The 25,579-nt window shown below is 49.7% G+C and overlaps 1 protein-coding gene across 1 annotated transcript in view; it reads right to left on the bottom strand.

Moving 5' to 3' along the window:
* Positions 1-25,579, bottom strand: part of LOC112252320 (zinc finger protein 423) — a 163,772-nt gene that overhangs the window by 14,729 nt on the left and 123,464 nt on the right. The window contains exons 6-7 of the mRNA XM_024423440.2: positions 16,585-16,716; positions 12,760-12,875 (exon numbers count right to left, since the gene is read on the bottom strand). Of these exons, the coding sequence (XP_024279208.1) occupies positions 12,760-12,875; positions 16,585-16,716 (248 nt within the window). The remainder of the gene's footprint in view (positions 1-12,759; positions 12,876-16,584; positions 16,717-25,579) is intronic.

The raw sequence follows: 25,579 nt of genomic DNA, 5'->3' as shown, positions 1-25,579 counted from the left end.
CCTAGATCAAATCCTGCCTCCACACCGTGGCATGCCATAATGAGCAAACTAAGAACTCCCCAGTAACCCACACACACACACACACACACACACACACACACACACAGACAAACACTACAATATTCACACACCGTAGCATAGCTACAGCAGAGAACATAGACAAGGACTAACTAAGGCAATACCTTTGCTAATGTGAATGTACATGAGGCTAACAAAGACACTGCTTAGTGCACTACTTGTCCAATCAAACACAGCAGACACAGATCACACACTGTATGTTAGTGGTGTGCCTTCATGGCTGCATTTACAATTTGGATCATTCTTTCACTAATTGGTCTTCTGACCAATCGGATCAGCTCTGAAAATGATCTGATGTGAAAAGATCTGATATGACTGGTCAAAAGACCAATTAGTGAGAAAAAGATCAGAATTGGACTGCCTGTGTAAACGCTGCAGCCCATGTTCCCGGCTCTCTGTATCTCTGCTCTAAGACCCAAACCCCAGCTCCTACAGTACTGTCATAGCAGCATAGCTATGGATGAGAATGCACTGCCCTCAAATATTCAACACTTTCTGGATGTAGAGGGAGGGAGGAGGAGGAATCAAAAAACAAACAAGCCGGAGGACAGAGACCCCTCCCTCCTCTCATTCCAAACTGCTGACTGGAGTTAAATATTTACTAGTGCTAAAGGAAATAGTGTACACACATGCGAACAGAGGGGAGTGCTGGGTGGCGCCCCCCTCCCTCCCTCGAGGGTTAAATTAAATAGTGTAAAGATCAGCCATGCTGTCAGCGAATGACAGCAGACCACGGAGGGGTGAGGGTTGGTGAGTGTGGGGGGGGGGACTCTGCGGCACCTGGGGGAGACTAACAACAACACACAAAAAACAGCCAAGTCTCTGAAGTTTCCAGTAAAGGAATCCAGATCCGGCAGGCTGGGTCTAACAGCGCTGATCAGGGGCGAAGCATCACTTATTTACCAGCTTACGTCTGCACTATTTATGGGGCATTGGGGAGAGGCACAGATGAGGAGAGAAGAGACGAGAGGAGCTGAGATGGGCTAAAATATGAATGGGGGCTGGTACATATGGGACAAGGAGAGAGAGAAAGCGAGAGAGAGAGGGGGCATGAGAGAGAGTTTTGAAAAGTGAGGAGCGTGGAGTAGGTGGCCATGAGGGAGAAGGGATGATGCAGTGACGTGTCCCCCCACAGGCCCAAGGGACAGCTGAAAGATTAACGGAGGGTGGCCCTGCTTGGGCCCTCAGAGGGCTGGGGTAGGGAGCCCCGAGCAGGGCACAGCCCAGACAGGTCAGGCCGCCTCCTCCATCCTCCATCCATTCAGAACTCATTAACACAAACACCCAAACAACCAGCCCCACCACTAACCTCCACGACCAGCCCAGTTCATCTCCGCACTCAGACCACTGCATATCCCCAACTGTTCCTCCTGGGGCAAAGCACAGGGGTGGGCTGGGGAGCTTGTGGGCGGGATGGGTGAGGCAATGTCCAAACATGGAACAGGGCCAGTAAAAGTGAAGAAGGACACACACTCAAGCCCATCAGAGGATGCTGCTGTGGCCATGTGAGATGGGTGTGAGATGGGGCCATGCCACACTGTGCGATCAGTTGGTGTTTATCTCTCGGTCGCCCGGCATCGGAGTGAGGCAGACAGTGACAGACAAGTTTCAGCGCTCCTCCTGCTGCTAAATGGACTGACTGGCCATATGCCCACCCCCGTCAGCCCTACATCACTGTCACGTCAGGGTGGGGGGGCCGGGTCCGGGGCTAGAGGAGGGGGGGGCTCTGTGGGATGGTCAGGAGATTTAGGTTACAGCCCCAAATGGAGCCATGGATATTATTTGTCCATTATGCTCACAGGCAGCTCACTCCTTGGGCTAGCATACCCACCCACTCCTCTACCAACTACCAGAGTGGAGAGGGAGGGAGAACACATGAGGAAGAGAGGGAGAGAGAACACATGAGGAAGAGAGGGAGGGAGAACACATGAGGAAGAGAGGGAGAGAGAACACATGAGGAAGAGAGGGAGAGAGAACACATGAGGAAGAGAGGGAGAGAGAACACATGAGGAAGAGAGAGGGAGGGAGGGAGGGAGAACACATGAGGAAGAGAGGGAGGGAGAACACATGAGGAAGAGAGGGAGGGAGAGAACACATGAGGAAGAGAGGGGGGGAGGGAGAACACATGAGGAAGAGAGGGAGGGAGAACACATGAGGAAGAGAGGGAGGGAGGGAGAACACATGAGGAAGAGAGGGAGAGAGAACACATGAGGAAGAGAGGGAGGGAGGGAGAACACATGAGGAAGAGAGGGAGAGAGAACACATGAGGAAGAGAGGGAGGGAGGGAGGGAGAACACATGAGGAAGAGGGAGGGAGGGAGAGAACACATGAGGAAGAGAGGGAGGGAGGGAGGGAGAACACATGAGGAAGAGGAGGGAGGGAGAACACATGAGGAAGAGAGGGAGGGAGAACACATGAGGAAGAGAGGGAGGGAGAGAGACACATGAGGAAGAGAGGGAGGGAGGGAGGGAGGGAGAACACATGAGGAAGAGAGGGAGGGAGAACACATGAGGAAGAGAGGGAGGGAGGGAGAACACATGAGGAAGAGAGGGAGAAGAACACATGAGGAAGAGAGGGAGAGAGGGAGGGAGAACACATGAGGAAGGAGGGAGGGAGAACACATGAGGAAGAGAGGGAGAGAGAACACATGAGGAAGAGAGGGAGAGAGAACACATGAGGAAGAGAGGGAGGGAGAGAGACATGAGGAAGAGAGGGAGGAGAACACATGAGGAAGAGAGGGAGAGAGGGAGAAGAAAACATGAGGAAGAGAGGGAGAGAGAACACATGAGGAAGAGAGGGAGAGAGGGAGAGAGGGAGAGAGAACACATGAGGAAGAGAGGGAGAGAGAACACATGAGGAAGAGAGGGAGAGGAAGGGAGGAGAGAACACATGAGGAAGAGAGGGAGAGAGGGAGACACATGAGGAAGAGAGGGAGGAGAACACATGAGGAAGAGAGGGAGGGAGGGAGAACACATGAGGAAGAGAGGGAGAGAGGGAGAGAACACATGAGGAAGAGAGGGAGGAGGGAGAAGAACACATGAGGAAGAGAGGGAGAGAGAACACATGAGGAAGAGAGGGAGAGAGAACACATGAGGAAGAGAGGGAGAGAGGGAGAGAGAACACATGAGGAAGAGAGGGAGGGAGGGAGAGAGAACACATGAGGAAGAGAGGGAGGGGGAGGGAGAACACATGAGGAAGAGAGGGAGGGAGAACACATGAGGAAGAGAGGGAGAGGGGAGGAGAAAACATGAGGAAGAGAGGGAGAGAGAAACACATGAGGAAGAGAGGGAGAGAGGGAGGGAGAACACATGAGAGAGAGGGAGAGGGGAGAGAGAACACATGAGGAAGAGAGGGAGAGAGAACACATGAGGAAGAGAGGGAGAGAGAACACATGAGGAAGAGAGGGAGGGAGAGAACACATGAGGAAGAGAGGGAGGAGGGAGGGAGAACACATGAGGAAGAGAGGGAGGGAGAACACATGAGGAAGAGAGGGAGGGAGAACACATGAGGAAGAGAGGGAGGGAGAGAACACATGAGGAAGAGAGGGAGAGAGGAGGAAGAGAGGGAGAGAGAACACATGAGGAAGAGAGGGAGGGGGAGGAGAACACATGAGGAAGAGAGGGAGGGAGGGAGGGAGAACACATGAGGAAGAGAGGGAGAGAGAACACATGAGGAAGAGAGGGAGAGGAGAACACATGAGGAAGAGAGGGGAGAGAGGAGGGAGAAACACATGAGGAAGAGAGGGAGAGAGGGAGAGAGAGGGAGAACACATGAGGAAGAGAGGGAGGGGGAGAAGAACACATGAGGAAGAGAGGGAGGGAGAACACATGAGGAAGAGAGGGGAGAGGGAGAAACACATGAGGAAGAGAGGGAGAGAGAGAGGAAGTGAGGGAGAGAGAACACATGAGGAAGAGAGGGAGAGAGAACACATGAGGAAGAGAGAGGGAGAGAGAACACATGAGGAAGAGAGGGAGAGAGAACACATGAGGAAGAGAGGGAGAGAGAGAACACATGAGGAAGAGAGGGAGAGAGAACACATGAGGAAGAGAGGGAGAGAGAACACATGAGGAAGAGAGGGAGAGAGAACACATGAGGAAGAGAGGGAGAGGGAGGGAGACACATGAGGAAGAGAGGGAGAGAGAACACATGAGGAAGAGAGGGAGAGAGAACACATGAGGAAGAGAGGGAGAGAGAACACATGAGGAAGAGAGGGAGAGAGAACACATGAGGAAGAGAGGGAGATAGAACACATGAGGAAGAGAGGGAGGGAGAACACATGAGGAAGAGAGGGAGAGAGAACACATGAGGAAGAGAGGGAGGGAGAACACATGAGGAAGAGAGGGAGAGGGGAGGGAAACACATGAGGAAGAGAGGGAGAGAGAACACATGAGGAAGAGAGGGAGAGAGAACACATGAGGAAGAGAGGGGAGAGGGAGGAGAACACATGAGGAAGAGAGGGAGAGAGAACACATGAGGAAGAGAGGGAGAGAGAACACATGAGGAAGAGAGGGAGAGGAGAACACATGAGGAAGAGAGGGAGAGGGAGGGAGAACACATGAGGAAGAGAGGGAGGGAGGGAGAGAACACATGAGGAAGAGAGGAGAGAGAGAACACATGAGGAAGAGAGGGAGAGAGAAACACATGAGGAAGAGAGGGGAGGGAGGGAGGGAGAACACATGAGGAAGAGAGGGAGGAGAGAACACATGAGGAAGAGAGGGAGGGAGAACACATGAGGAAGAGAGGGGAGAGGGAGGGAAACACATGAGGAAGAGAGGGAGAGAGGGAGAACACATGAGGAAGAGAGGGGAGAGAGGGAGAACACATGAGGAAGAGAGGGAGAGAGAACACATGAGGAAGAGAGGGAGAGAGAACACATGAGGAAGAGAGGGAGAGAGAACACATGAGGAAGAGAGGGAGAGAGAACACATGAGGAAGAGAGGGAGAGGGAGGGAGAACACATGAGGAAGAGAGGGAGAGGGAGGGAGAACACATGAGGAAGAGAGGGAGAGAGAACACATGAGGAAGAGAGGGAGAGGGAGAACACATGAGGAAGAGAGGGAGAGGGAGAGAACACATGAGGAAGAAGAGAGGGAGAGAGAACACATGAGGAAGAGAGGGAGAGAGAACACATGAGGAAGAGAGGGAGAGGGAGAAACACATGAGGAAGAGAGGGAGAGGGAGGGAGAACACATGAGGAAGAGAGGGAGAGGGAGGGAGAACACATGAGGAAGAGAGGGGAGAGGGAGGGAGAACACATGAGGAAGAGAGGGAGGGAGGGAGAACACATGAGGAAGAGAGGGGAGAGGGAGGGAGGGAGAACACATGAGGAAGAGAGGGAGGGAGGGAGACACATGAGGAAGAGAGGGAGAGGAGAACACATGAGGAAGAGAGGAGAGGAGGGAGAACACATGAGGAAGAGAGGGAGAGAGAGGAGGGAGAACACATGAGGAAGAGAGGGAGAGAACACATGAGGAAGAGAGGGAGAAGAACACATGAGGAAGAGAGGGAGAGAGAACACATGAGGAAGAGAGGGAGGGAGAGAAACACATGAGGAAGAGAGGGAGGAGAACACATGAGGAAGAGAGGGAGAGAGAACACATGAGGAAGAGAGAGGGGAGAGAGGGAGGGAGAACACATGAGGAAGAGAGGGAGAGGGAGGGAGAACACATGAGGAAGAGAGGGAGAGAGAACACATGAGGAAGAGAGGGAGAGAGGGAGGGAGAACACATGAGGAAGAGAGGGAGAGGGAGGGAGAACACATGAGGAAGAGAGGGAGAGGGAGGGAGAACACATGAGGAAGAGAGGGAGAGAGAACAAGAGAGGGAGGGAGGGAGGGAGAACACATGAGGAAGAGAGGGAGGGAGAACACATGAGGAAGAGAGGGAGGGAGGGAGGGAGAACACATGAGGAAGAGAGGGAGAGGGAGGGAGAACACATGAGGAAGAGAGGGAGGGAGGGAGGGAGAACACATGAGGAAGAGAGGGAGGGGAGGGAGAACACATGAGGAAGAGAGGGAGAGGAGGGAGGGAAACACATGAGGAAGAGAGAGGAGGAAGAGAGGGAGGGAGAACACATGAGGAAGAGAGGGAGACATGAGGAAGAGAGGGAGAGAGAAACATGAGGAAGAGAGGGAGAACACATGAGGAAGAGGGAGAGAACACATGAGGAAGAGAGGGAGGGAGAACACATGAGGAAGAGAGGGAGAGGAGGGAAACACATGAGGAAGAGAGGGAGAGGAGAGAACACATGAGGAAGAGAGAGAACACATGAGGAGGGAGAACAACATGAGGAAGAGAGGGAGGGAGAACACATGGAAGAAGAGAGAGGGAGAACACATGAGGAAGAGAGGGAGAGGGAGGGAGAACACATGAGGAAGAGAGGGAGGGAGAAACACATGAGGAAGAGGGAGGGAGAGAACACATGAGGAAGAGAGGGAGGGAGAACACATGAGGAAGAGAGGGAGAGAAACACATGAGGAAGAGAGGGAGAGGGAGGGAGAACACATGAGGAAGAGAGGGAGGGAGAACACATGAGGAAGAGAGGGAGAGAGAACACATGAGGAAGAGAGGGAGAGAGAAACACATGAGGAAGAGAGGGAGAGAGAACACATGAGGAAGAGAGGGAGGGGGAGAAACACATGAGGAAGAGAGGGAGGGAGGAGAACACATGAGGAAGAGAGGGAGAGAGAACACATGAGGAAGAGAGGGAGAGGGAGGGAGAACACATGAGGAAGAGAGGGAGAGGGAGGAGAACACATGAGGAAGAGAGGGAGGGGAGGGAGAACACATGAGGAAGAGAGGGAGAGGGAGGGAGAACACATGAGGAAGAGAGGGAGAGAGAACACATGAGGAAGAGAGGGAGAGAGAACACATGAGGAAGAGAGGGAGAGAACACATGAGGAAGAGAGGGAGGGAGAAACACATGAGGAAGAGAGGAGAGGGAGGGAGAACACATGAGGAAGAGAGGGAGGAGGAGGAGGGAGGGAGAACACATGAGGAAGAGAGGGAGAGAGAACACATGAGGAAGAGGGAGGGAGGGAGAACACATGAGGAAGAGAGGGAGAGAGGAGGGAGAACACATGAGGAAGAGAGGGAGAGAGAACACATGAGGAAGAGAGGGAGGGGAGGAGAACACATGAGGAAGAGAGGGAGAGAAGAACACATGAGGAAGAGAGGGAGAGAGAACATGAGGAAGAGAGGGAGGGAGAACACATGAGGAAGAAGGGAGAGGGAGGGAGAACACATGAGGAAGAGAGGGAGAGGGAGAACACATGAGGAAGAGAGGGAGGAGAACACATGAGGAAGAGGGAGGGAGGGAGAACACATGAGGAAGAGAGGGAGGGAGAACACATGAGGAAGAGAGGGAGGGAGAACACATGAGGAAGAGAGGGAGAGGGAGGGAGAACACATGAGGAAGAGAGGGAGAGAGAACACATGAGGAAGAGGGGAGGGAGGGAGAACACATGAGGAAGAGAGGGAGGGAGGGAGAACACATGAGGAAGAGAGGGGGAGAGGGAGGGAGAACACATGAGGAAGAGAGGGAGAGGGAGAGGAGAACACATGAGGAAGAGAGGGAGAGAAACACATGAGGAAGAGAGGGAGAGAGGAAGAACACATGAGGAAGAGAGGGAGGAGAACACATGAGGAAGAGAGGGAGGAGAACACATGAGGAAGAGAGGGAGAGGAGGGAACACATGAGGAAGAGAGGGAGAGAGAGGGAGACACATGAGGAAGAGAGGGAGGAGAACACATGAGGAAGAGAGGGAGGAGAACACATGAGGAAGAGAGGGAGGGAGAACACATGAGGAAGAGAGGGAGGGAGAACACATGAGGAAGAGAGGGAGGAGAACACATGAGGAAGAGAGGGAGAGGGAGAAACACATGAGGAAGAGAGGGAGGGAGAACACATGAGGAAGAGAGGGAGGGAGAACACATGAGGAAGAGAGGGAGGAGAACACATGAGGAAGAGAGGGAGGAAACACATGAGGAAGAGAGGGAGGGAGAACACATGAGGAAGAGAGGGAGAGGGAGGGAGAACACATGAGGAAGAGAGGGAGGGAGAACACATGAGGAAGAGGGAGGAGAACACATGAGGAAGAGAGGGAGGGAGAACACATGAGGAAGAGAGGGAGGGGAGGGAGAACACATGAGGAAGAGAGGGAGAGGGAGGGAGAACACATGAGGAAGAGAGGGAGAGGGGAGGGAGAACACATGAGGAAGAGAGGGAGGAGAACACATGAGGAAGAGAGGGGAGGGAGAACACATGAGGAAGAGAGGGAGAGAGAGAACACATGAGGAAGAGAGGGAGAGGGAGGGAGAACACATGAGGAAGAGAGGGAGAGGGAGGGAGAACACATGAGGAAGAGAGGGAGAGGGAGAACACATGAGGAAGAGAGGGAGAGGGAGGGAGAACACATGAGGAAGAGAGGGAGAGAGAACACATGAGGAAGAGAGGGAGAACACATGAGGAAGAGAGGAAGAGAGGGAGAGGAGAACACATGAGGAAGAGAGGGAGAGGGAGGGAGAACACATGAGGAAGAGAGGGAGAGAGGAGGGAGAACACATGAGGAAGAGAGGGAGAGGGAGGGAGAACACATGAGGAAGAGAGGGAGAGGGAGGGAGAACACATGAGGAAGAGAGGGAGAGGGAGGGAGAACACATGAGGAAGAGAGGGAGAGGGAGGAGAACACATGAGGAAGAGAGGGAGGGAGGGAGAACACATGAGGAAGAGAGGGAGAGGGAGGAGAACACATGAGGAAGAGAGGGAGAGAGAACACATGAGGAAGAGAGGGAGAGAGAACACATGAGGAAGAGAGGGAGAGGGAGGAACACATGAGGAAGAGAGGGAGAGGGAGAACACATGAGGAAGAGAGGGAGAGAACACATGAGGAAGAGAGGGAGAGAGAACACATGAGGAAGAGAGGGAGAGAGAGAACACATGAGGAAGAGAGGAGAGAGAACACATGAGGAAGAGAGGGAGAACACATGAGGAAGAGAGGGAGAGAGAACACATGAGGAAGAGAGGGAGAGGGAGGGAGAACACATGAGGAAGAGAGGGAGGAGGGAGGAGAGACACATGAGGAAGAGAGGGGAGAGGGAGGGAGAACACATGAGGAAGAGAGGGAGGGAGAACACATGAGGAAGAGAGGGAGAGGGAGGGAGAACACATGAGGAGGAAGAGGAGAGGGAGGGAGAACACATGAGGAAGAGAGGGAGGGAGAACACATGAGGAAGAGAGAGGGAGAACACATGAGGAAGAGAGGGAGGGAGAACACATGAGGAAGAGAGGGAGGGGAGGGAGAACACATGAGGAAGAGAAGAGAGGGAGGGAGAACACATGAGGAAGAGAGGAGAGAGAACACATGAGGAAGAGAGGGAGAGGGAGGGAGAACACATGAGGAAGAGAGGGAGGGGGAGGGAGAACACATGAGGAAGAGAGGGAGAGAGAACACATGAGGAAGAGAGGGAGAGGGAGGGAGAACACATGAGGAAGAGAGGGAGGGAGAACACATGAGGAAGAGAGGGAGAGGAGGGAAACACATGAGGAAGAGAGGGAGAGAGAACACATGGGAAGAGGGAGGGAGAACACATGAGGAAGAGAGGGAGAGGGAGGGAGAACACATGAGGAAGAGAGGGAGAGAGAAACACATGAGGAAGAGAGGGAGAGAGGGAGGGAGAACACATGAGGAAGAGAGGGAGAGGGAGGGAGAACACATGAGGAAGAGAGGGAGAGAGGGAGGGAGAACACATGAGGACAAGAGGGAGAGAGGGAGGGAGAACACATGAGGAAGAGAGGGAGAGGGAGGGAGAACACATGAGGAAGAGAGGGAGAGGGAGGGAGAACACATGAGGAAGAGAGGGAGAGGGAGGGAGAACACATGAGGAAGAGAGGGAGGGAGAACACATGAGGAAGAGAGGGAGAGGGAGAGAGAACACATGAGGAAGAGAGGGAGAGAGAACACATGAGGAAGAGAGGGAGAGAGAACACATGAGGAAGAGAGGGAGAGGGAACACATGAGGAAGAGAGGGAGAGAACACATGAGGAAGAGAGGGAGAGAGAACACATGAGGAAGAGAGGGAGAGAGAACACATGAGGAAGAGAGGGAGAGAGAACACATGAGGAAGAGGGAGGGAGAACACATGAGGAAGAGAGGGAGAGGGAGGGAGAACACATGAGGAAGAGAGGGAGAGGGAGGGAGAACACATGAGGAAGAGAGGGAGAGGGAGGGAGAACACATGAGGAAGAGAGGGAGAGGGAGGGAGAACACATGAGGAAGAGAGGGAGGGAGAACACATGAGGAAGAGAGGGAGAGAGGGAGAGAGAACACATGAGGAAGAGAGGGAGAGAGAACACATGAGGAAGAGAGGGAGAGAGGGAGAGAGGGAGAGAGAAAACATGAGGAAGAGAGGAAGGGAGGGAGGGAAAACACATGAAGAAGAGAGGGGGAGAGGGAGGGTTTTTGGTAGTAGTAGGCCGATAGCTCAGGATGATGGATCCAGCCAGGGGCAGGGCAGAATAACACTGACCCCAGCTGCCCACTGGACTCACTCTGGAGTGAGTTATATAGAGCCCGGCCCTCCACGATCTGTCTGGACCCTAATGACCCGACCCAGCCAGAACCCTGCCAGGATAGGGTGGTGGGAGACAGGGAGGGAGGGGTGGACGGATGGAGGAAAGTAAACCTGATGGAGGGAAGGGGTGGCTAGATCCATGTCTTTGCGTCTGCATGTACATGTACAGTGTGTCAGCGTCTTCAGTGGTTAAAACAGTGTGTATAAGTATATGTAGGTGTGGTCGTACTACATGTAGTACAATATATATACAAAAGTATGTGGACTCCCCTTCAAATTAATGGATTCTGCTATTTCAGCCATACCCTTTGCTGACAGGTGTATAAAATCGAGCACACAGCCATGCAATCTCCATAGAAAAACATTGGCAGTAGAATGGACTTACTGAAGAGCTCAGAGATGTTCAACGTGGCACCATCATAGGATGACACCTTTCCAACAAGTCAGTTTGTCAAATGTCTGCCCAGCTAAAGCTGCCCCGGTCAACTGTTACTGTGAGGTGGAAACGTCTAGAAGCAACAATGGCTCAGCCACGAAATGGTAGGCCACGCAAGCTCACAGAACGGGACTGCCAAGTGCTGAAGCACCTAGGTTGCAACGATCAAGTTCCAAACTGCCTCTAGAAGCAATGTCAGCACAAGAACTGTTCGTCTGGAGATTCATGAAATGGGTTTCCATGGCTGAGCAGTCGCACACAAGCTTAAGATCACCATGCGCAATGCCAAGCATCAGCTAGAGTGGTGTAAAGCTCACCGCCATTGGACTCTGGAGCAGTGAAAACGTGTTCTCTGTAGTGATGAATCACGTTTCACCATCTGGCAGTCTGACAGACAAATCTGTGTTTGGCAGATGCCAGGAGAATGCTGCCTGCCCGAATGCATAATGCCAAATGTAAAGTTTGGTGGAGGAGGAATAATGGTCTGGGTCTGTTATCCATGGTTTGGACTAGGCCTCTTAGTTCCAGTGAAGGGAAATCTTAATGCCACAGCATACAGTGACATTCTAGACTATTCTGTGCTTCCAACTTTGTGGCAACAGTTTGGGGAAGGCCCGTTCCTGTTTCAGCATGACAATGCCCCCGTGCGTAAAGCAAGGTCCATACAAATAATGATTTGTTGAGATTGGTGTGGAAGAACTTGACTGGCCTGCACAGACCTCAACCCCATCCAACACCTTTGTGATGAATTGGAACGCCGACTGCGAGACCAGGCCTAAACGCCCAACATCAGTGTCCAACCTCACTAACGCTCGTGGCTGAATGGAAGCAAGTCCCCACAGCAATATTCCAGCATCCAGCGGAAAGCCTTCCCAGAAGAGTGGAGGCTTTATAGCAGCAAAGGGGGGACCAACTCCATATTAATGCCCATGATATTGGAATGAAATGTTCGACAAGCAGGTGTCCACATACTTTTGGTAGTGTATGTGGTAGCGGTAGCCCAGTTAAATGATGGCCTCTCACTATGATAATCAAATGGATTCCTGTAAGAGTATGTATGAATGAGAGGAGGAGTGTGTGTGCTTGTGTCAGGGGTAGTATGTGTGTGTGTGTGTGTGCGTGCGTGCGTGTGTGTGTGTGTGTGCTTGTGTCAGGGGTAGTATGTGTGTGTGTGTGTGTGCGTGCGTGCGTGCGTGTGTGTGTGTGTGTGCTTGTGTCAGGGTAGTATGTGTGTGTGTGTGTGTGTGCGTGCGTGCGTGCGTGTGTGTGCGTGCGTGTGTGTGTGCGCACCAGAGAGACCAGCAGGAGAGCTGATTGATTAGCTCAATGGACTGGAGTCTAACCGTTACTGCCCATAAGGAAGCTACTCATTTACTCTGCTGATAATTTCCTTATTAATTATCAATCATACCACAGAAGACATTTAACTATACCCTGTCATAACAGCCTGTTTAAGACTGGAATTGAATCCTGGTAGTGAAGACCATAAACTGAGGTGGACAAAAATATTGGTTTATTAAAAAATTCTGCGAAGATACTCAGGAGTCCATTAGAAGCAATTCATATTGAAGTCATATTTTATGATTTTAGATTATATTGGCCAGCAAAAGATGCTGTATGGTACTGAGAGATGCCATCACTCTGTTGTTTTGAAATGAGTGTTAGTGTACTGACCTGGAGCTCAGTCTGGAAGAAGAACTTCTGTGGACACTGGGAGCAGTCGTAGATCTTGTCCTCCTGACCGTGGACGGCAAAGATGTGCTGCTGCAGCTTATTGGCCTGGACAAAGGCTGGGGGAGGGGAGAAGTAGGAGGATAGGTTAGATGATTGGTCAGACTGGTGATAAGTTATGCTAGCTAGAGAACTAGATTTTTGAATACAATTTTGTGAGGGAAAAGGGAAAGGTTTCAAGTCTCACTCTCCCTGATTGCAAATCCTGAGGCTAGAGACAAAGTCATACTAGTTCAACTAAAACAACAACTTCAACAGCGTCAACACAAATAAAGGGAAAAGGACCCCTCTTCCATGAGCATTAGTGGATGAAGCTCCATCAGAGCCGCTACGGGAATGAGAGGAGAGATGGAGAGATGGGGGAGACAGCAAGCAGACTACACTATCCCCTACAAACCTTGTGATATTTATCAATAAATTATCCTCCATTCCTGTTTTTTAATTTTCACTCCTGTGTTTTTTTTTCTTCTGTTTTGTTTCAGTAAACTTAAGTTTGCTGTGTGTGCGGAAAGTCTGAATTATTAACCCTCCCCAAAGGAGCAGCACCCCTAACTTATTCATAACCCGCACAGGAATAGAGTTCAACTTTAAAAGAGTGCTGTGTACCTGTGGGGGAAGGGGGACACACATCTACTGAGAGGAACAGAGAGAGAGAGAGAGAGAAGGGTGGCTGCTACATGGTCTGAGCTTACAGTAAGTCTTCTGATGCAGACAGACAAACAGGTAGATTCTTAGACAGGCAGGGAGGGATTGGGATGTCCAATTACTAGAGAAACAGATAGATAGAGAGAAACTAAAAACAGACAAAAAGAAAGAAGGAAGGACACAAAATGGCATCTCAGCTGCGGTCAACCATATCTGTATTTCAGTGGAAATAATATTTCTGATTCTTAGAGGGGAGCCGGTGGTCCAATGTGACTTTCAGCCTGCTGCCTGTAGAGCCCTGGCTGCTTAACTCTGAGGACACGTACAGCGGGCCCCTAAACCATCCGGACGGCCACAGAGGATTAGCTGCCCTCCTCTTTCAAACTGCTCTTTATTCTCTGACCTCTCAGGGCCTTTCTGATCTGGGGCACAGCAGACACAGGGGACCACGGCCAAGCCTGAAGGACCTTGAGCCGTTCTGCTCGGCCTGCTAGTCTCGGCTAGTCTCAGTGTTACACCTGTCAAGCCCTGTGACTGTGCATGTGCCATTATCAAGCTGATAGTGGCTGGGCTAGTCTCTGTGTTACACCTGTCCAGCCCTGTGACTGTGCATGTGCCATTATCAAGCTGATAGTGGCTGGGCTAGTCTCTGTGTTTTACCTGTCCAGCCCTGTGACTGTGCATGTGCCATTATCAAGCTGATAGTGGCTGGGCTAGTCTCTGTGTTACACCTGTCCAGCCCTGTGACTGTGCATGTGCCATTATCAAGCTGATAGTGGCTGGGCTAGTCTCTGTGTTACACCTGTCCAGCCCTGTGACTGTGCATGTGCCATTATCAAGCTGATAGTGGCTGGGCTGTGTTTTACCTGTCTCTGTACATGTGCCATTATCAAGTGATAGTGGCTGGGCTAGTCTCTGTGTTACACCTGTCCAGCCCTGGCCATTATCAAGGCTGGGCCTCTGTGCTACACCCTGTCCAGCCCTGTGACTGTACATGTGCCATTATCAAGCTGATAGTGGCTGGGCTAGTCTCTGTGCTACGCCTGGCCGGCCCTGGCCCTCTGCTTAACTCTGTGGCTGTGCCTGTGACTGAAAAGAGTGGACTGTGTGAGTCTCAGCCACTCAGGGGGGACGTCTGACCAGGTTGCACTATGGGTAAATCAGCTCTAATTAACGTTCCCATCAGCACGGCAGGACTCTTGAAGGACCGGAGTTCTCCTACTCAGAAGCACAGAGTTGACCTCTGTGGACTGGCTCTGCTCGGTCAACTGCAGCTTGGGTATTTATCATAATATTTTCACTATCTCGCACCCTGACTCCGATGTGTGGAGCGAGTTTTTTTTCAATTTAGGTTATTCTTTACTATATGGATTTACAGTTGAAGTTGGAACCTTACCCAAATACATTTAAACTCAGTTAATTTAATCTGAGTAAAAATTCCCCGTCTTAGGTCAGTTAGGATCACCACTTCATTTTAAGAATGTGAAATGTCAGAATATTAGTAGAGAGTGATTAATTTCAGCTTTTATTTCTTTCATCACATTCCCAGTGGATCAGAAGTTTACATACACTCAATTAGTATTTGGTAGCATTGCCTTTAAATTGTTTAACTTTGGTCAAATATTTTGGGTAGCCTTCCACAAGCTTCCCACAATAAGTTGGGTGAATTTTGGCTCATTCCTCCTGACAGAGCTGGTGTAACTGAGTCACGTTTGTAGGCCTCCTTGCTCGCACACACCTTTTCAGTCCTGCCCACAAATGTTATATGGGACTGAGGTCAGGGCTTTGTGATGGCCACTCCAATACCTTGACTTTGTTGTCCTTAGCCATTTTGCTTCAACTTTGGAAGTATGCTTGGGGTCATTGTCCATTTGGAAGACCCATTTGCGACCAAGCTTTAACTTCCTGACTGATGTCTTGAGATGTTGCTTCAATGTATCCACCTAATTTTCCTGCCTCATGATGCCATCTATTTTGTGAAGTGCACCAGTCCCTCCTACAGCAAAGCACCCCCACAACATGATACTCCTACCCCCACAACATGATACTGCTACCCCCACAACATGATGCTGCCACCCCCGTGCTTCACGGTTGGTATGGAGTTCTTCGGCTTGCAAGCCTCCCCCTTTTGCCTGCAAACATATCGATGATTATTATGGACAAACAGTTCTATTTTTGTTTCATCAGACCAGAGGACATTTCTCCAAAAAGTACAATCTTTGTCCCCATGTGCAGTGGCAAACCGTAGTCTGGCTTTTTTAAGGCGGTTTTGGAGCAGTGTCTTCTTCCTTGCTGAGCGGCCTTTCAGGTTATGTTGATACAGGACTTGTTTTACTGTGGATATAGATACCTTTTGTACCAGCATCTTCACAAGGTCCTTTGCTGTTGTTCACCAAAGTACGTTCATCTCTAGGAGACAGAACACGTCTCCATCCTGAGCGGTATGACGGCTGCGTGGTCCCATGGTGTTTATACTAGCGTACTATTGTTTGTACAGATGAACGTGGTACCTTCAGGCATTTGGAAATTGCTCCCAAGTATGAAGAAGACTTGTGGAGGTCTACAAGTTTTTTTTCTGAGATCTTGGCTGATTTCTTTTCATTTTCCCATGATGTCAAGCAAAGAGGCACTGAGTTTGAAGGTCGGCCTTGAAATACATCCACAGGTACACCTCCAATTGACTCAAATCATGTCAATTAGCCAATCTGAAGCTTCTAAAGCCATGACATTTTCTGGAATTTTCCAAGCCGTTTAAAGTCGACTTAGTTTATGTAAACTTCTGACCCACTGGAAATGTGATACAGGAGGATACAGGTGATAGAGGAGGAGGACTGTATTTTACCACAGGAGGGGGTAGAGGGTGGAAGGTATGGAGAGACAGAGGGAGATGGAGGAGTAGAGAAGGAGAGGGTGGAAAGGTGAAGAATGTAACAGGGTCCGTGTATTAGCGGCTCTGCTATTTTATGGGTGAGATGTTATTATATGTATGTGAAAGGGCAGAAATGTGTTGGGGCCTGCGGCTCGAGTGGACCATGTGTTCAAATTGTCTCTATGTTTGTATATGTTAATGTCGGTCAGACACTGAAGCACCTTGACTGCCCTCCACCTGCCCCCCCTCCCCACCTGTGAAGCAGACGGGACACTTGAAGGTGCCGCCCATGCCCTCGAAGCTGTGCTCGATCAGGTGACACAGGAGCTTGGCCGGAGAGTCAAACATCTGGTTACACAGCTTGCACTCGTGATTGATGCCTTCCTCTGCAAAAGAAGAACACACCATACAACAAGGAGGGTCAGAGGGTGAAGGCAGGGGAAACACATTATACACATACATTAATATCAAACACACACAATTAAAAGCGTCAGCTCATGTACAGGTGTGTGTCTACTAAAGTATAGCGGTTCAATTCCATCATTGCCTCTCTCCCATATGCCCAGAGAGGGAGACATGTCCAGTCTGAATCCTACTGAGAAAGGGATGTCCATCCGCTTCTCTCTCTCTCTCTCTCTCTCTCTCTCTCTCTCTCAGAACTGGCCTGTGTGACCAGCCGCTCCCCCCTCCCCTTCTCCCAGTGCCTCTTCTCTCCCGGCCGGTAATTGCCTGCCACCCCCAGTGGTCTGGGCTATGTGCCCTCCCCCTGCTCGCCGCTCTATTTTAAGCCTGCATGAATGACATCAGCGGCCCCCTCCGCCGTGGGACAGATGAAAGGTGGGCGTTGGGTCCTGGCTGGGCGCCTCCGCTCCTGTCTTATCGGCCGAGCGCCACACAGGACCGAGCCGCGCCCGTCCCCGTGCCATCAGATTACCTCCACTGCGCCCCAATCGCAGCCTCTCGCCAAGCCCCGAACCGTGGAAGACACCGCTGCTGGTCCCTGTCCCCCCTCAAGGCAACCTCCCCGCCTACCCCGCTGTCCCACCGCAGACAGTGTACCCCATGCCCCGAGGTGTCCCGCTGCTCAGCAACAGTGGCACGCAGAGTTAATAAAGTCTTCAATCAAACATCCCTAACACCCCCCTGACCTCCCCACCTCACCCCACCAACACCCCCCATACCAAAACCACATCCACTGACTCCAATCTCCTCTCCGTCTCAAAGGCCTGCACAAGGGTGCCTTAATCCCTGTCTGAATGGCTACGGGAAGGAGGGGGGTGTGGAGCTGGGTGCGGACGGGGCTTAGAGGCATTGGCAAGGGTACTCCTTTGGTCTGCCCCTCCCCGCTGCTGCTTCCTCAAAGACATCGTGTTTGGGTGGGATGCCTTTCTGTCCCAAACCACACTGAGATGGTGGTTGATTACCATTTAAAATATTAAATTGTGGCAAGATTGAAGCAGCAGGTGAAACTTCCCATGAACCCAGAGACACACAGAGAGAGAGAGAGAAGAGAGAGAATAAACCCTACAGCGATAACCACAACACAACCAACAGCACCAATTGACCCATAGAATACTGATCTACAAACATCAACTGACAATAGATCTAGCATACTGCATACGCGTCCAAAAGTGACTATAAGGTGAAATGAGGGTTATGTATGTGTTAAACATTGAGAGAGAGAACTGAGCTCAATACGGAGAGAGAGAGAGACAGAGAGAGAGACAGAGACAGAGAGAGAGAGACAGAGAGAGACAGAGAGAGAGAGAGACAGAGACAGACAGAGACAGAGACAGAGAGAGAGACAGAGAGAGAGAGAGAGAGAGAGAGAGAGAGAGAGAGAGAGGGAGAACTGAGCTCAATACAGAGAGCAGGGGGTTAATTGGGCTGTCCGCCAGTCCAAGGGCGCAGAGTGAGGGGGCCCAGAGCGATTGTATGTGTGGGTCCTATGAAAGTGATGTATTTTCTATACAAATACAGTTGTTTTGATCAGTGAGTGGGGAGTGCACTCTGTCTGTCCTCCCTTTCAGCGCACAGAGGGAGGGCTGGTGGGCTGAGCTCTATCAGACACAAAGCGGGCTGGGCCGTGCGGGCTGTGTGTGTGTGGGGGAACCATGGCGAGATGACAGGACCCTGGAACGTCCTGCCGGCCAGCTTTGTGTCTGAGAGAGCATTTGATCCGTGAGGCAGCCACACCGCCGCACAGCTCCTACTCCGGGAGGCCCGCACTGGGGCAGGGAGGGAGAGCAGAGGTTTGGTGAAGGTGAGTCCTGGGAGTTTCACTAAACTAGCACACAAAGCCAAACTGTACTCAACTTGTACAGAGTTTATAGCATACTAATTACGCTATGACATATTAAGAGTATATACTGTACTGCTATACAAATCACTGATGCAGACAATCATGAATAAACATAATCCCTATTAGTGTGTCACCTCTTTTCTTTTCTCACTACATGACCATTACAATTCCAATAAAGGATTAATTCATCACAAGTAAGTGGCCGCGGACTTGGCCTGTTAGATGAGTGTATGGATGTTTTGTACAAGCAGCCCATAGAAGAGTCATTAGCATGGCAGCAGAGAGAGGTTAAATAGCTACAACACATTTAATCCTTTAAAGGCCTCACTTCAGCTATCAGCACCACAGATCAGACATGGACAACAGGAAAAAAGAGAAGGACAAACAGACCGATCTGTTAAGAGGCTTGATCGGTATGCAGAGTGAAGAAAGGGAGAGAGAGCGAGAGAGGGAGGAAGACAGTGAGAGAAAGAGAATATTTAAGTGATTGAGAGGGGAAAACCTTCCCCACCTCCTAAGGTATGCACAATCTTAATTGAGAAACAGCATGATGCCGTCAAACATACGCAGAATTACTGATGAGGGCTTGCCAGGACACTAATGGGAAAGAGAGAGAGGGAGCGAGAGAAAGCAAGGAGGAGAGAGACAGTGTGAGAGAAAGCAGGGGGAAGAGAGACAGTGTGAGAGAAAGCAGGGGGAAGAGAGACAGTGTGAGAGAAAGCAGGGGGAAGAGAGACAGTGTGAGAGAAAGCAGGGGGAAGAGAGACAGTGTGAGAGAAAGCAGGGGAAGAGAGACAGTGTGAGAGAGCAGGGGAAGAGAGACAGTGTGAGAGAAAGAAAGAGAGACAGGGGAAAAGCAGGGGGAAGAGACAGTGTGAGAGAAAGCAGGGGGAAGAGAGACAGTGTGAGAGAAAGCAGGGGAAGAGAGACAGTGTGAGAGAAAGCAAAGACAGTGTGAGAGAAAGCAGGGGAAGAGAGAAGAAAGCAGGGGAAGAGAGACAGTGTGAGAGAAAGCCAGTGTGAGAGAAAGCAGGAGGAGAGAGAGACAGTGTGAGAGAAAGCAGGGGGAAGAGAGACAGTGTGAGAGAAAGCAGGGGGAAGAGAGACAGTGTGAGAGAAAGCAGGGGAGAAGAGAGAGAAAGCAGTGTGAGAGAAAGCAGGGGGAAGAGAGACAGTGTGAGAGAAAGCAGGGGAAGAGAGACAGTGTGAGAGAAAGCAGGGGAAAAGAAGAGAGACAGTGTGAGAGAAAGCAGGGGGAAGAGAGACAGTGTGAGAGAAAGCAGGGGGAAGAGAGACAGTGTGAGAGAAAGCAGGGGGAAGAGAGAGTAAGGAGGAAGAAAGTGATGCCAGACAAGGAAAATCGGTACAATTACATAACGGGATATTATTTCTGACGACATATCATATCGCTATATTATTTTTGCGCTAGTTGGCTGTAGCTGCACCAAAACTCCAGTATTTTTCCTTCTTAGATTGTTCTCCATCTTCTTTTAAAATCGGGAGCCAATTTGTTTTCAGCACTTTTATTTCCATGACTGATCAAAACTCGTTTTCTCACGGCTCTCTCTTGTCCCTCTGCAGCAGACATATGGTGAGCAATGTGTTTGGAACATGGAATCTGAGAATCGCAATACATATCATATTGGCATCTAAGTATCGTGCTGATATTGTGTTGTGAGGTCCATGGCAATTCCCAGCCCTAGAAGAAAGAGAGGGATGCACTGAAAGAAAGCAGGTAAAGGACTACAGTCTAAGGTGGGTGGAGAGATGGAAGGTCTTGCAGTGATGGAGAGGAAAGACGCCAAGTGAAGGAAATAAAAAACGATTTATATATTATTCCTAAACTGTTATTCCACCGACTGAACAGAAGTCTTATCCTGTACAAACACTGCTGCGGTACAACGGGGAGGCTGCCTCTGCTTAGCCAATGTGCTTCCAGCTAATTGACCAGGGGGAGTCCCTCCGCGGGGACAGCCCTGTCAACGCAGGCGCACCCTTCCTCCCACTCCAGCTTCTCTCCCCACAACCCCCTGCAGTGTGCACTGGCACATAAATGAGCTCCTTGGTTGTGAGCTGGGCTTCCCCAGGGCCCCGGCCCCCACCCCTCGCCCTGCGGCCTAAAGCCTGGCCTGGCGATTGATGGCAGGGATGGCGGGAGAGATACAAGGGGAGAGCAGAGGGGGGTTGAGGGGGCAAAAGGGGGTGGAGGTGCTGGGCTCCTCTAGGGGGCTAGCTCAAGGTGTGTTGCCATGGAAACACACAGAGAGAGGAGGGAGAAATTGAGGCATACTGAGCTTGACCCATGGTAGTGGGGGCGGCAATGTGGGCCAGAGTATACACACACACACACACACACACACACACACACACACACCCTGCTGCAGAGCTGGAGGCGTCCCAAGAGCTCTCCACCTCTGCTTTCCCTTTCAGACACACACACCCGTATACACACACACACACACACACACACACAAACACACAAACAAACACGTAAACACACACACACACAGCTGCAATGCTGAGATGAACCCTGGAGCTCCTAACACCCACACATACACAGACTTTCACTTGCCTTCACTCAATCTATCTCTGACACAAACTCTTTGTATGCCACTTCTCTGTCACAGCTATTCACTACTCTTCTTCCAACAGTTTACTGACTCTGCCTGGGACCATCCTTCTCTCCCTTCAACTCCCTCTTTCTTTCCTCTCCTTCTCCCGCTCTCCTGGCCACGGCCCTGGTTCACACGTTTCCCATTATCTGCAGTAAATATTTCCGGAGCGCGCTCTCCGTCGGGCCAAGCGTGATGGAGTCTCCGGCTCCAGATATTTTTGGCAGACGTGGACGGCATATGGAGCTGACCAGCTTGGAATCTCCTATCAGATTACATAACAGTAGGATGCTGGATCTCTCCACCCCGTAGAAACCGACCTTCATGCAAACACACAAACAAACTGTCCTTCCAAAGCACACTAGCCACTCGTCGCTCCATTTCCCTCCTTCTCCCCAACTCCCTCCATCGCAGTCATTTCTATAAAAAAAACACCCATCTACTCTTTCCTGACATACAGTTGAAGTCCGAAGTTTTACATACACTGATGTTGGAGTTATTAAAACTCGTTTTTCAACCACTCCACAAATGTCTTGTTAACAAACTATAGTTTTGGCAAGTCAGTTAGGACATCTACTGTGTGCATGACGCAAAACATTTTACCAACAATTGTTTACAGACGGATTATTTCACTTATAATTCACTGTTTCACAATTCCAGTTGGTCAGAAGTTTCCAGCATAGCTTCGAGGGCATGGGGCGGCACCTTCAAGTGTCCTGTCTGCTTCACAGGTGGGGAGGAGGGGGCAGGTGGAGGGCAGTCAAGGTGCTTCAGTGTCTGACCGACATTAACATACACAAACATAGAGACAATTTGAACACATGGTCCACTCGAGCCGCAGGCCCCAACACATTTCTGCCCTTTCACATACATATAATAACATCTCACCCATAAAATAGCAGAGCTGCTAATACACGGACCCTGTTACATTCTTCACCTTTCCACCCTCTCCTTCTCTACTCCTCCATCTCCCTCTGTCTCTCCATACCTTCCACCCTCTACCCCCTCCTGTGGTAAAATACAGTCCTCCTCCTGTATCACCTGTATCACATTTCCAGTGGGTAAGAAGTTTACATAAACTAAGTCGACTGTGTCTTTCAACAGTTATAGTATAGTTTTGCCAAGTCGGTTACTTGTGCAAGACACAAGTAATTTTTCCAACAATTGTTTACAGACAGATTATTTCACTTATAATTCACTGTATCACAATTCCAGTGGGTCAGAAGTTTACATACACTAAGTTGACTGTGCCTTTAAACAGCTTGGAAAATTCCAGAAAATGTCATGGCTTTAGAAGCTTCTGATAGGCTAATTGACATAATTTGAGTCAATTGGAGGTGTACCTGTGGATGTATTTCAAGGCCGACCTTCAAACTCAGTGCCTCTTTGCTTGACATAATGAGAAAATCAAAAGAAATCAGCCAAGACCTCAGAATTTTTTTTTTGTAGACCTCCACAAGTCTGGTTCATCCTTGGGAGGAATTTCCAAATACCTGAAGGTACCACGTTCATCTGTACAAACAGTAGTAGGCAAGTATAAACACCATGGGACCATGCAGCCATCATACTGCTCAGAAAGGAGACGTGTTCTGTCTCCTAGAGATGAATGTACTTTGGTGTGAAAAGTACATTCAGAAATTATCTCTGGTCTGATGAAACAAAAATAGAACTGTTTGGCCATAATGACCATTGTTATGTTTGGAGGAAAAAGGGGGAGGCTTGCAAGCTGAAGAACACCACCCCAACCGTGAAGAACGGGGGTGGCAGCATCATGTTGTGGGGGTGCTTTGCTGCAGGAGGGTCTGGTGCACTTCACAAAATAGATGGAATCATGAGGTAGGAAAATTATGTAGATTTATTGAAGCAACATCTCAAGACATCCGTCAGGAAGTTAAAGCTTGGTCGCAAATGGGTCTTCCAAATGGACAATGACCCCAAGCATACTTCCAAAGTTGTGGAAAAATAGCTTAACACAACAAAGTCAAGGTATTTGAGTGGCCATCACAAAGCCCTGACCTCAATCCCATAGAATATTTGTGGGCAGAACTGAAAAAACGTGTGCAGGCAAGGAGGCCTACAAACCTGACTCAGTTACACCAGCTCTGTCAGGAGGAATGGGCCAAAACTCACTCAAATTATTGTGGGAAGCTTGTGGAAGGCGACCCGAAACGTTTGACCCAAGTTAAACCATTTAAAGGCAATGCTACCAAATACTAATTGAGTGTATGTAAACTTCTGACCCACTAGGAATGTGATGAAAGACATAAAAGCTGAAATAAATCATTCTCTCTCTAATATAATTCTGACTTTTCACATTCTTAAAATAAAACGGTGATCCTAACTGACCTAAGACAGGGAATTTTACTCTGATTAAATGTCAGGAATTGTGAAAAACTGCTTTTAAATGTATTTGGCTAAGGTGTATGTAAACTTCCGACTTCAACTGTACTTTATGTGGGCTTTTGACCTAAGGACTGGTGTCCACTGACCAGTCTTCAGGTCTGATTACCAAGGTTCTCCATTCTTATTGGGTCTGTTGACACACTGCAAGGTCAATGGCCCAAATTGGCCACTCTGAACTGCAGGAGCCATGATGAAGCCATGGTACTCAGTGGTAGAAAAAGTACCCAATTGTCAAACTTGAGTAAAAGTATAGATACCTTAAAATAATAGAAAGTCACTCAAGTAAAAGTGAAAGGCACCCAGTAAAATACTACTTGAGTAAAAATCTAAAAGTATTTGGTTTTAAATATACTTAAGTATCAAAAGTAAATGTAATTGCTAAAATATACTGTAATTGCTAAAAGTATCAGAAGTAGAAGTAAAAGTATCAATTATTTTTAAAAATCCTTATATTAAGCAAAGCCATTTTCTTATTTTAAAAATGTACGGATAGCCAGGGGCACATTCCAACACTCAGATATTATTTACAAAATATGCATTGGTGTTTAGTGAGTCCGCCAGACCACAGACAGTAGGGATGACCACGTGTTCTCTTGATAAGTGTGTGAATTTCACAATTTTCTGGTCCTGCTAAGCATTCAAAATGTATCTGACGAGGTCCTCCGTAATCCTTCTAGTCCTATTCTACTGAACTACCTCACAACAACTCCCCACCTTCCACCAATCACATTTTCTCCTTCCTCCACAACACCTGGGCTCCACCAAATCAGGGTTAGGCAGTAGGCCCGCGCCCCCGCCCAGCAGCCCTGTCTGGCCCTGGCCGCCCGCTGTCCATCCAGGCCTCTCTCCCTGGGAGAGCTGCTTCTCATTTCCTCCACACACACGCAGATAAAGAGGCAGCACACAGAGACACAGGCAGGGGCCCCCCAGCCAACACCAGAGAAATGGGAAATAATCAACGACATAAGCTTGCATGTGCTGCGTGTCCTCGGCTTACACCTAGCAGCCTATATGCAGATGGAAACAAGATGTTTATGTTTAGGCATCTTGACTACACTCTAGAATAATGGCAGCCATATGCAAAGGAAATCAAAAAGGAAATTATATGTGCATTTAAATCTCAGGGTCAAAAAATAAATAACTCGGAGCTTGGTCACACACACACACACACACACACACACACACACACACACACACACACACACACACACACACACACACACACACACACACACACACACACACACACACAGCCCAGATGGATTGTGAGAGGGAGAGTGTGAGGGAGTATAATGTATGCATGGTATTTGTGTTTTGAATGTTAATGGAATGCTCTAAAGTGCCCATGTGGGAATAGCTGTAATCAGTGCACCAATAAAACCACCACATGATAAGTCTTTATAAGTGGCAGTCACTCCCAGGGCCTCCATTTACTTCAAGTGTTGCTCTACATCTTCCCGCCTCTACCTCACTGACTCCACCCATATGTTTCCATATGCCTCTGTCTTACAGCCCACATTAGCAGGCCGTGTGCTGTCCATAAAGGTTGCCGATGGGCCACATTACGAGACACTCACACACAGGCCCTACAAAACGCTTCAGTAATAATTAAAGGTTCTATGTGGGAACATATGCTCTAATTGACATTAGCCGACTATTGTCACTCTCTCCAGTGGAAGGCATTGTGAGTCTGTGGTAGTTCCCACAAGAGCAACTCATACATCATCACCACCCATCCAACTAGGTTACCAAGCACTTCTGTTCTGTATCTAGGGCTAATCACCACGGCAACAGCAATTGACTATAACCTGTAATCAAGGCTGGTGTGAATAATGAGTTCTTCTGATCGGCATCTGTGTGACTGGAGCTTTCTCTGGCCCTTGCTGACAAACACAGCTGTTTCTGAGATTGAGGGACAAGGTTTTCAGCACA

This window comes from Oncorhynchus tshawytscha, linkage group LG06 (assembly GCF_018296145.1).
Source record: "Oncorhynchus tshawytscha isolate Ot180627B linkage group LG06, Otsh_v2.0, whole genome shotgun sequence".
Taxonomy (NCBI): Eukaryota; Metazoa; Chordata; class Actinopteri; order Salmoniformes; family Salmonidae; genus Oncorhynchus; species Oncorhynchus tshawytscha.
This window is presented reverse-complemented; position numbering and strand designations above follow the sequence as displayed.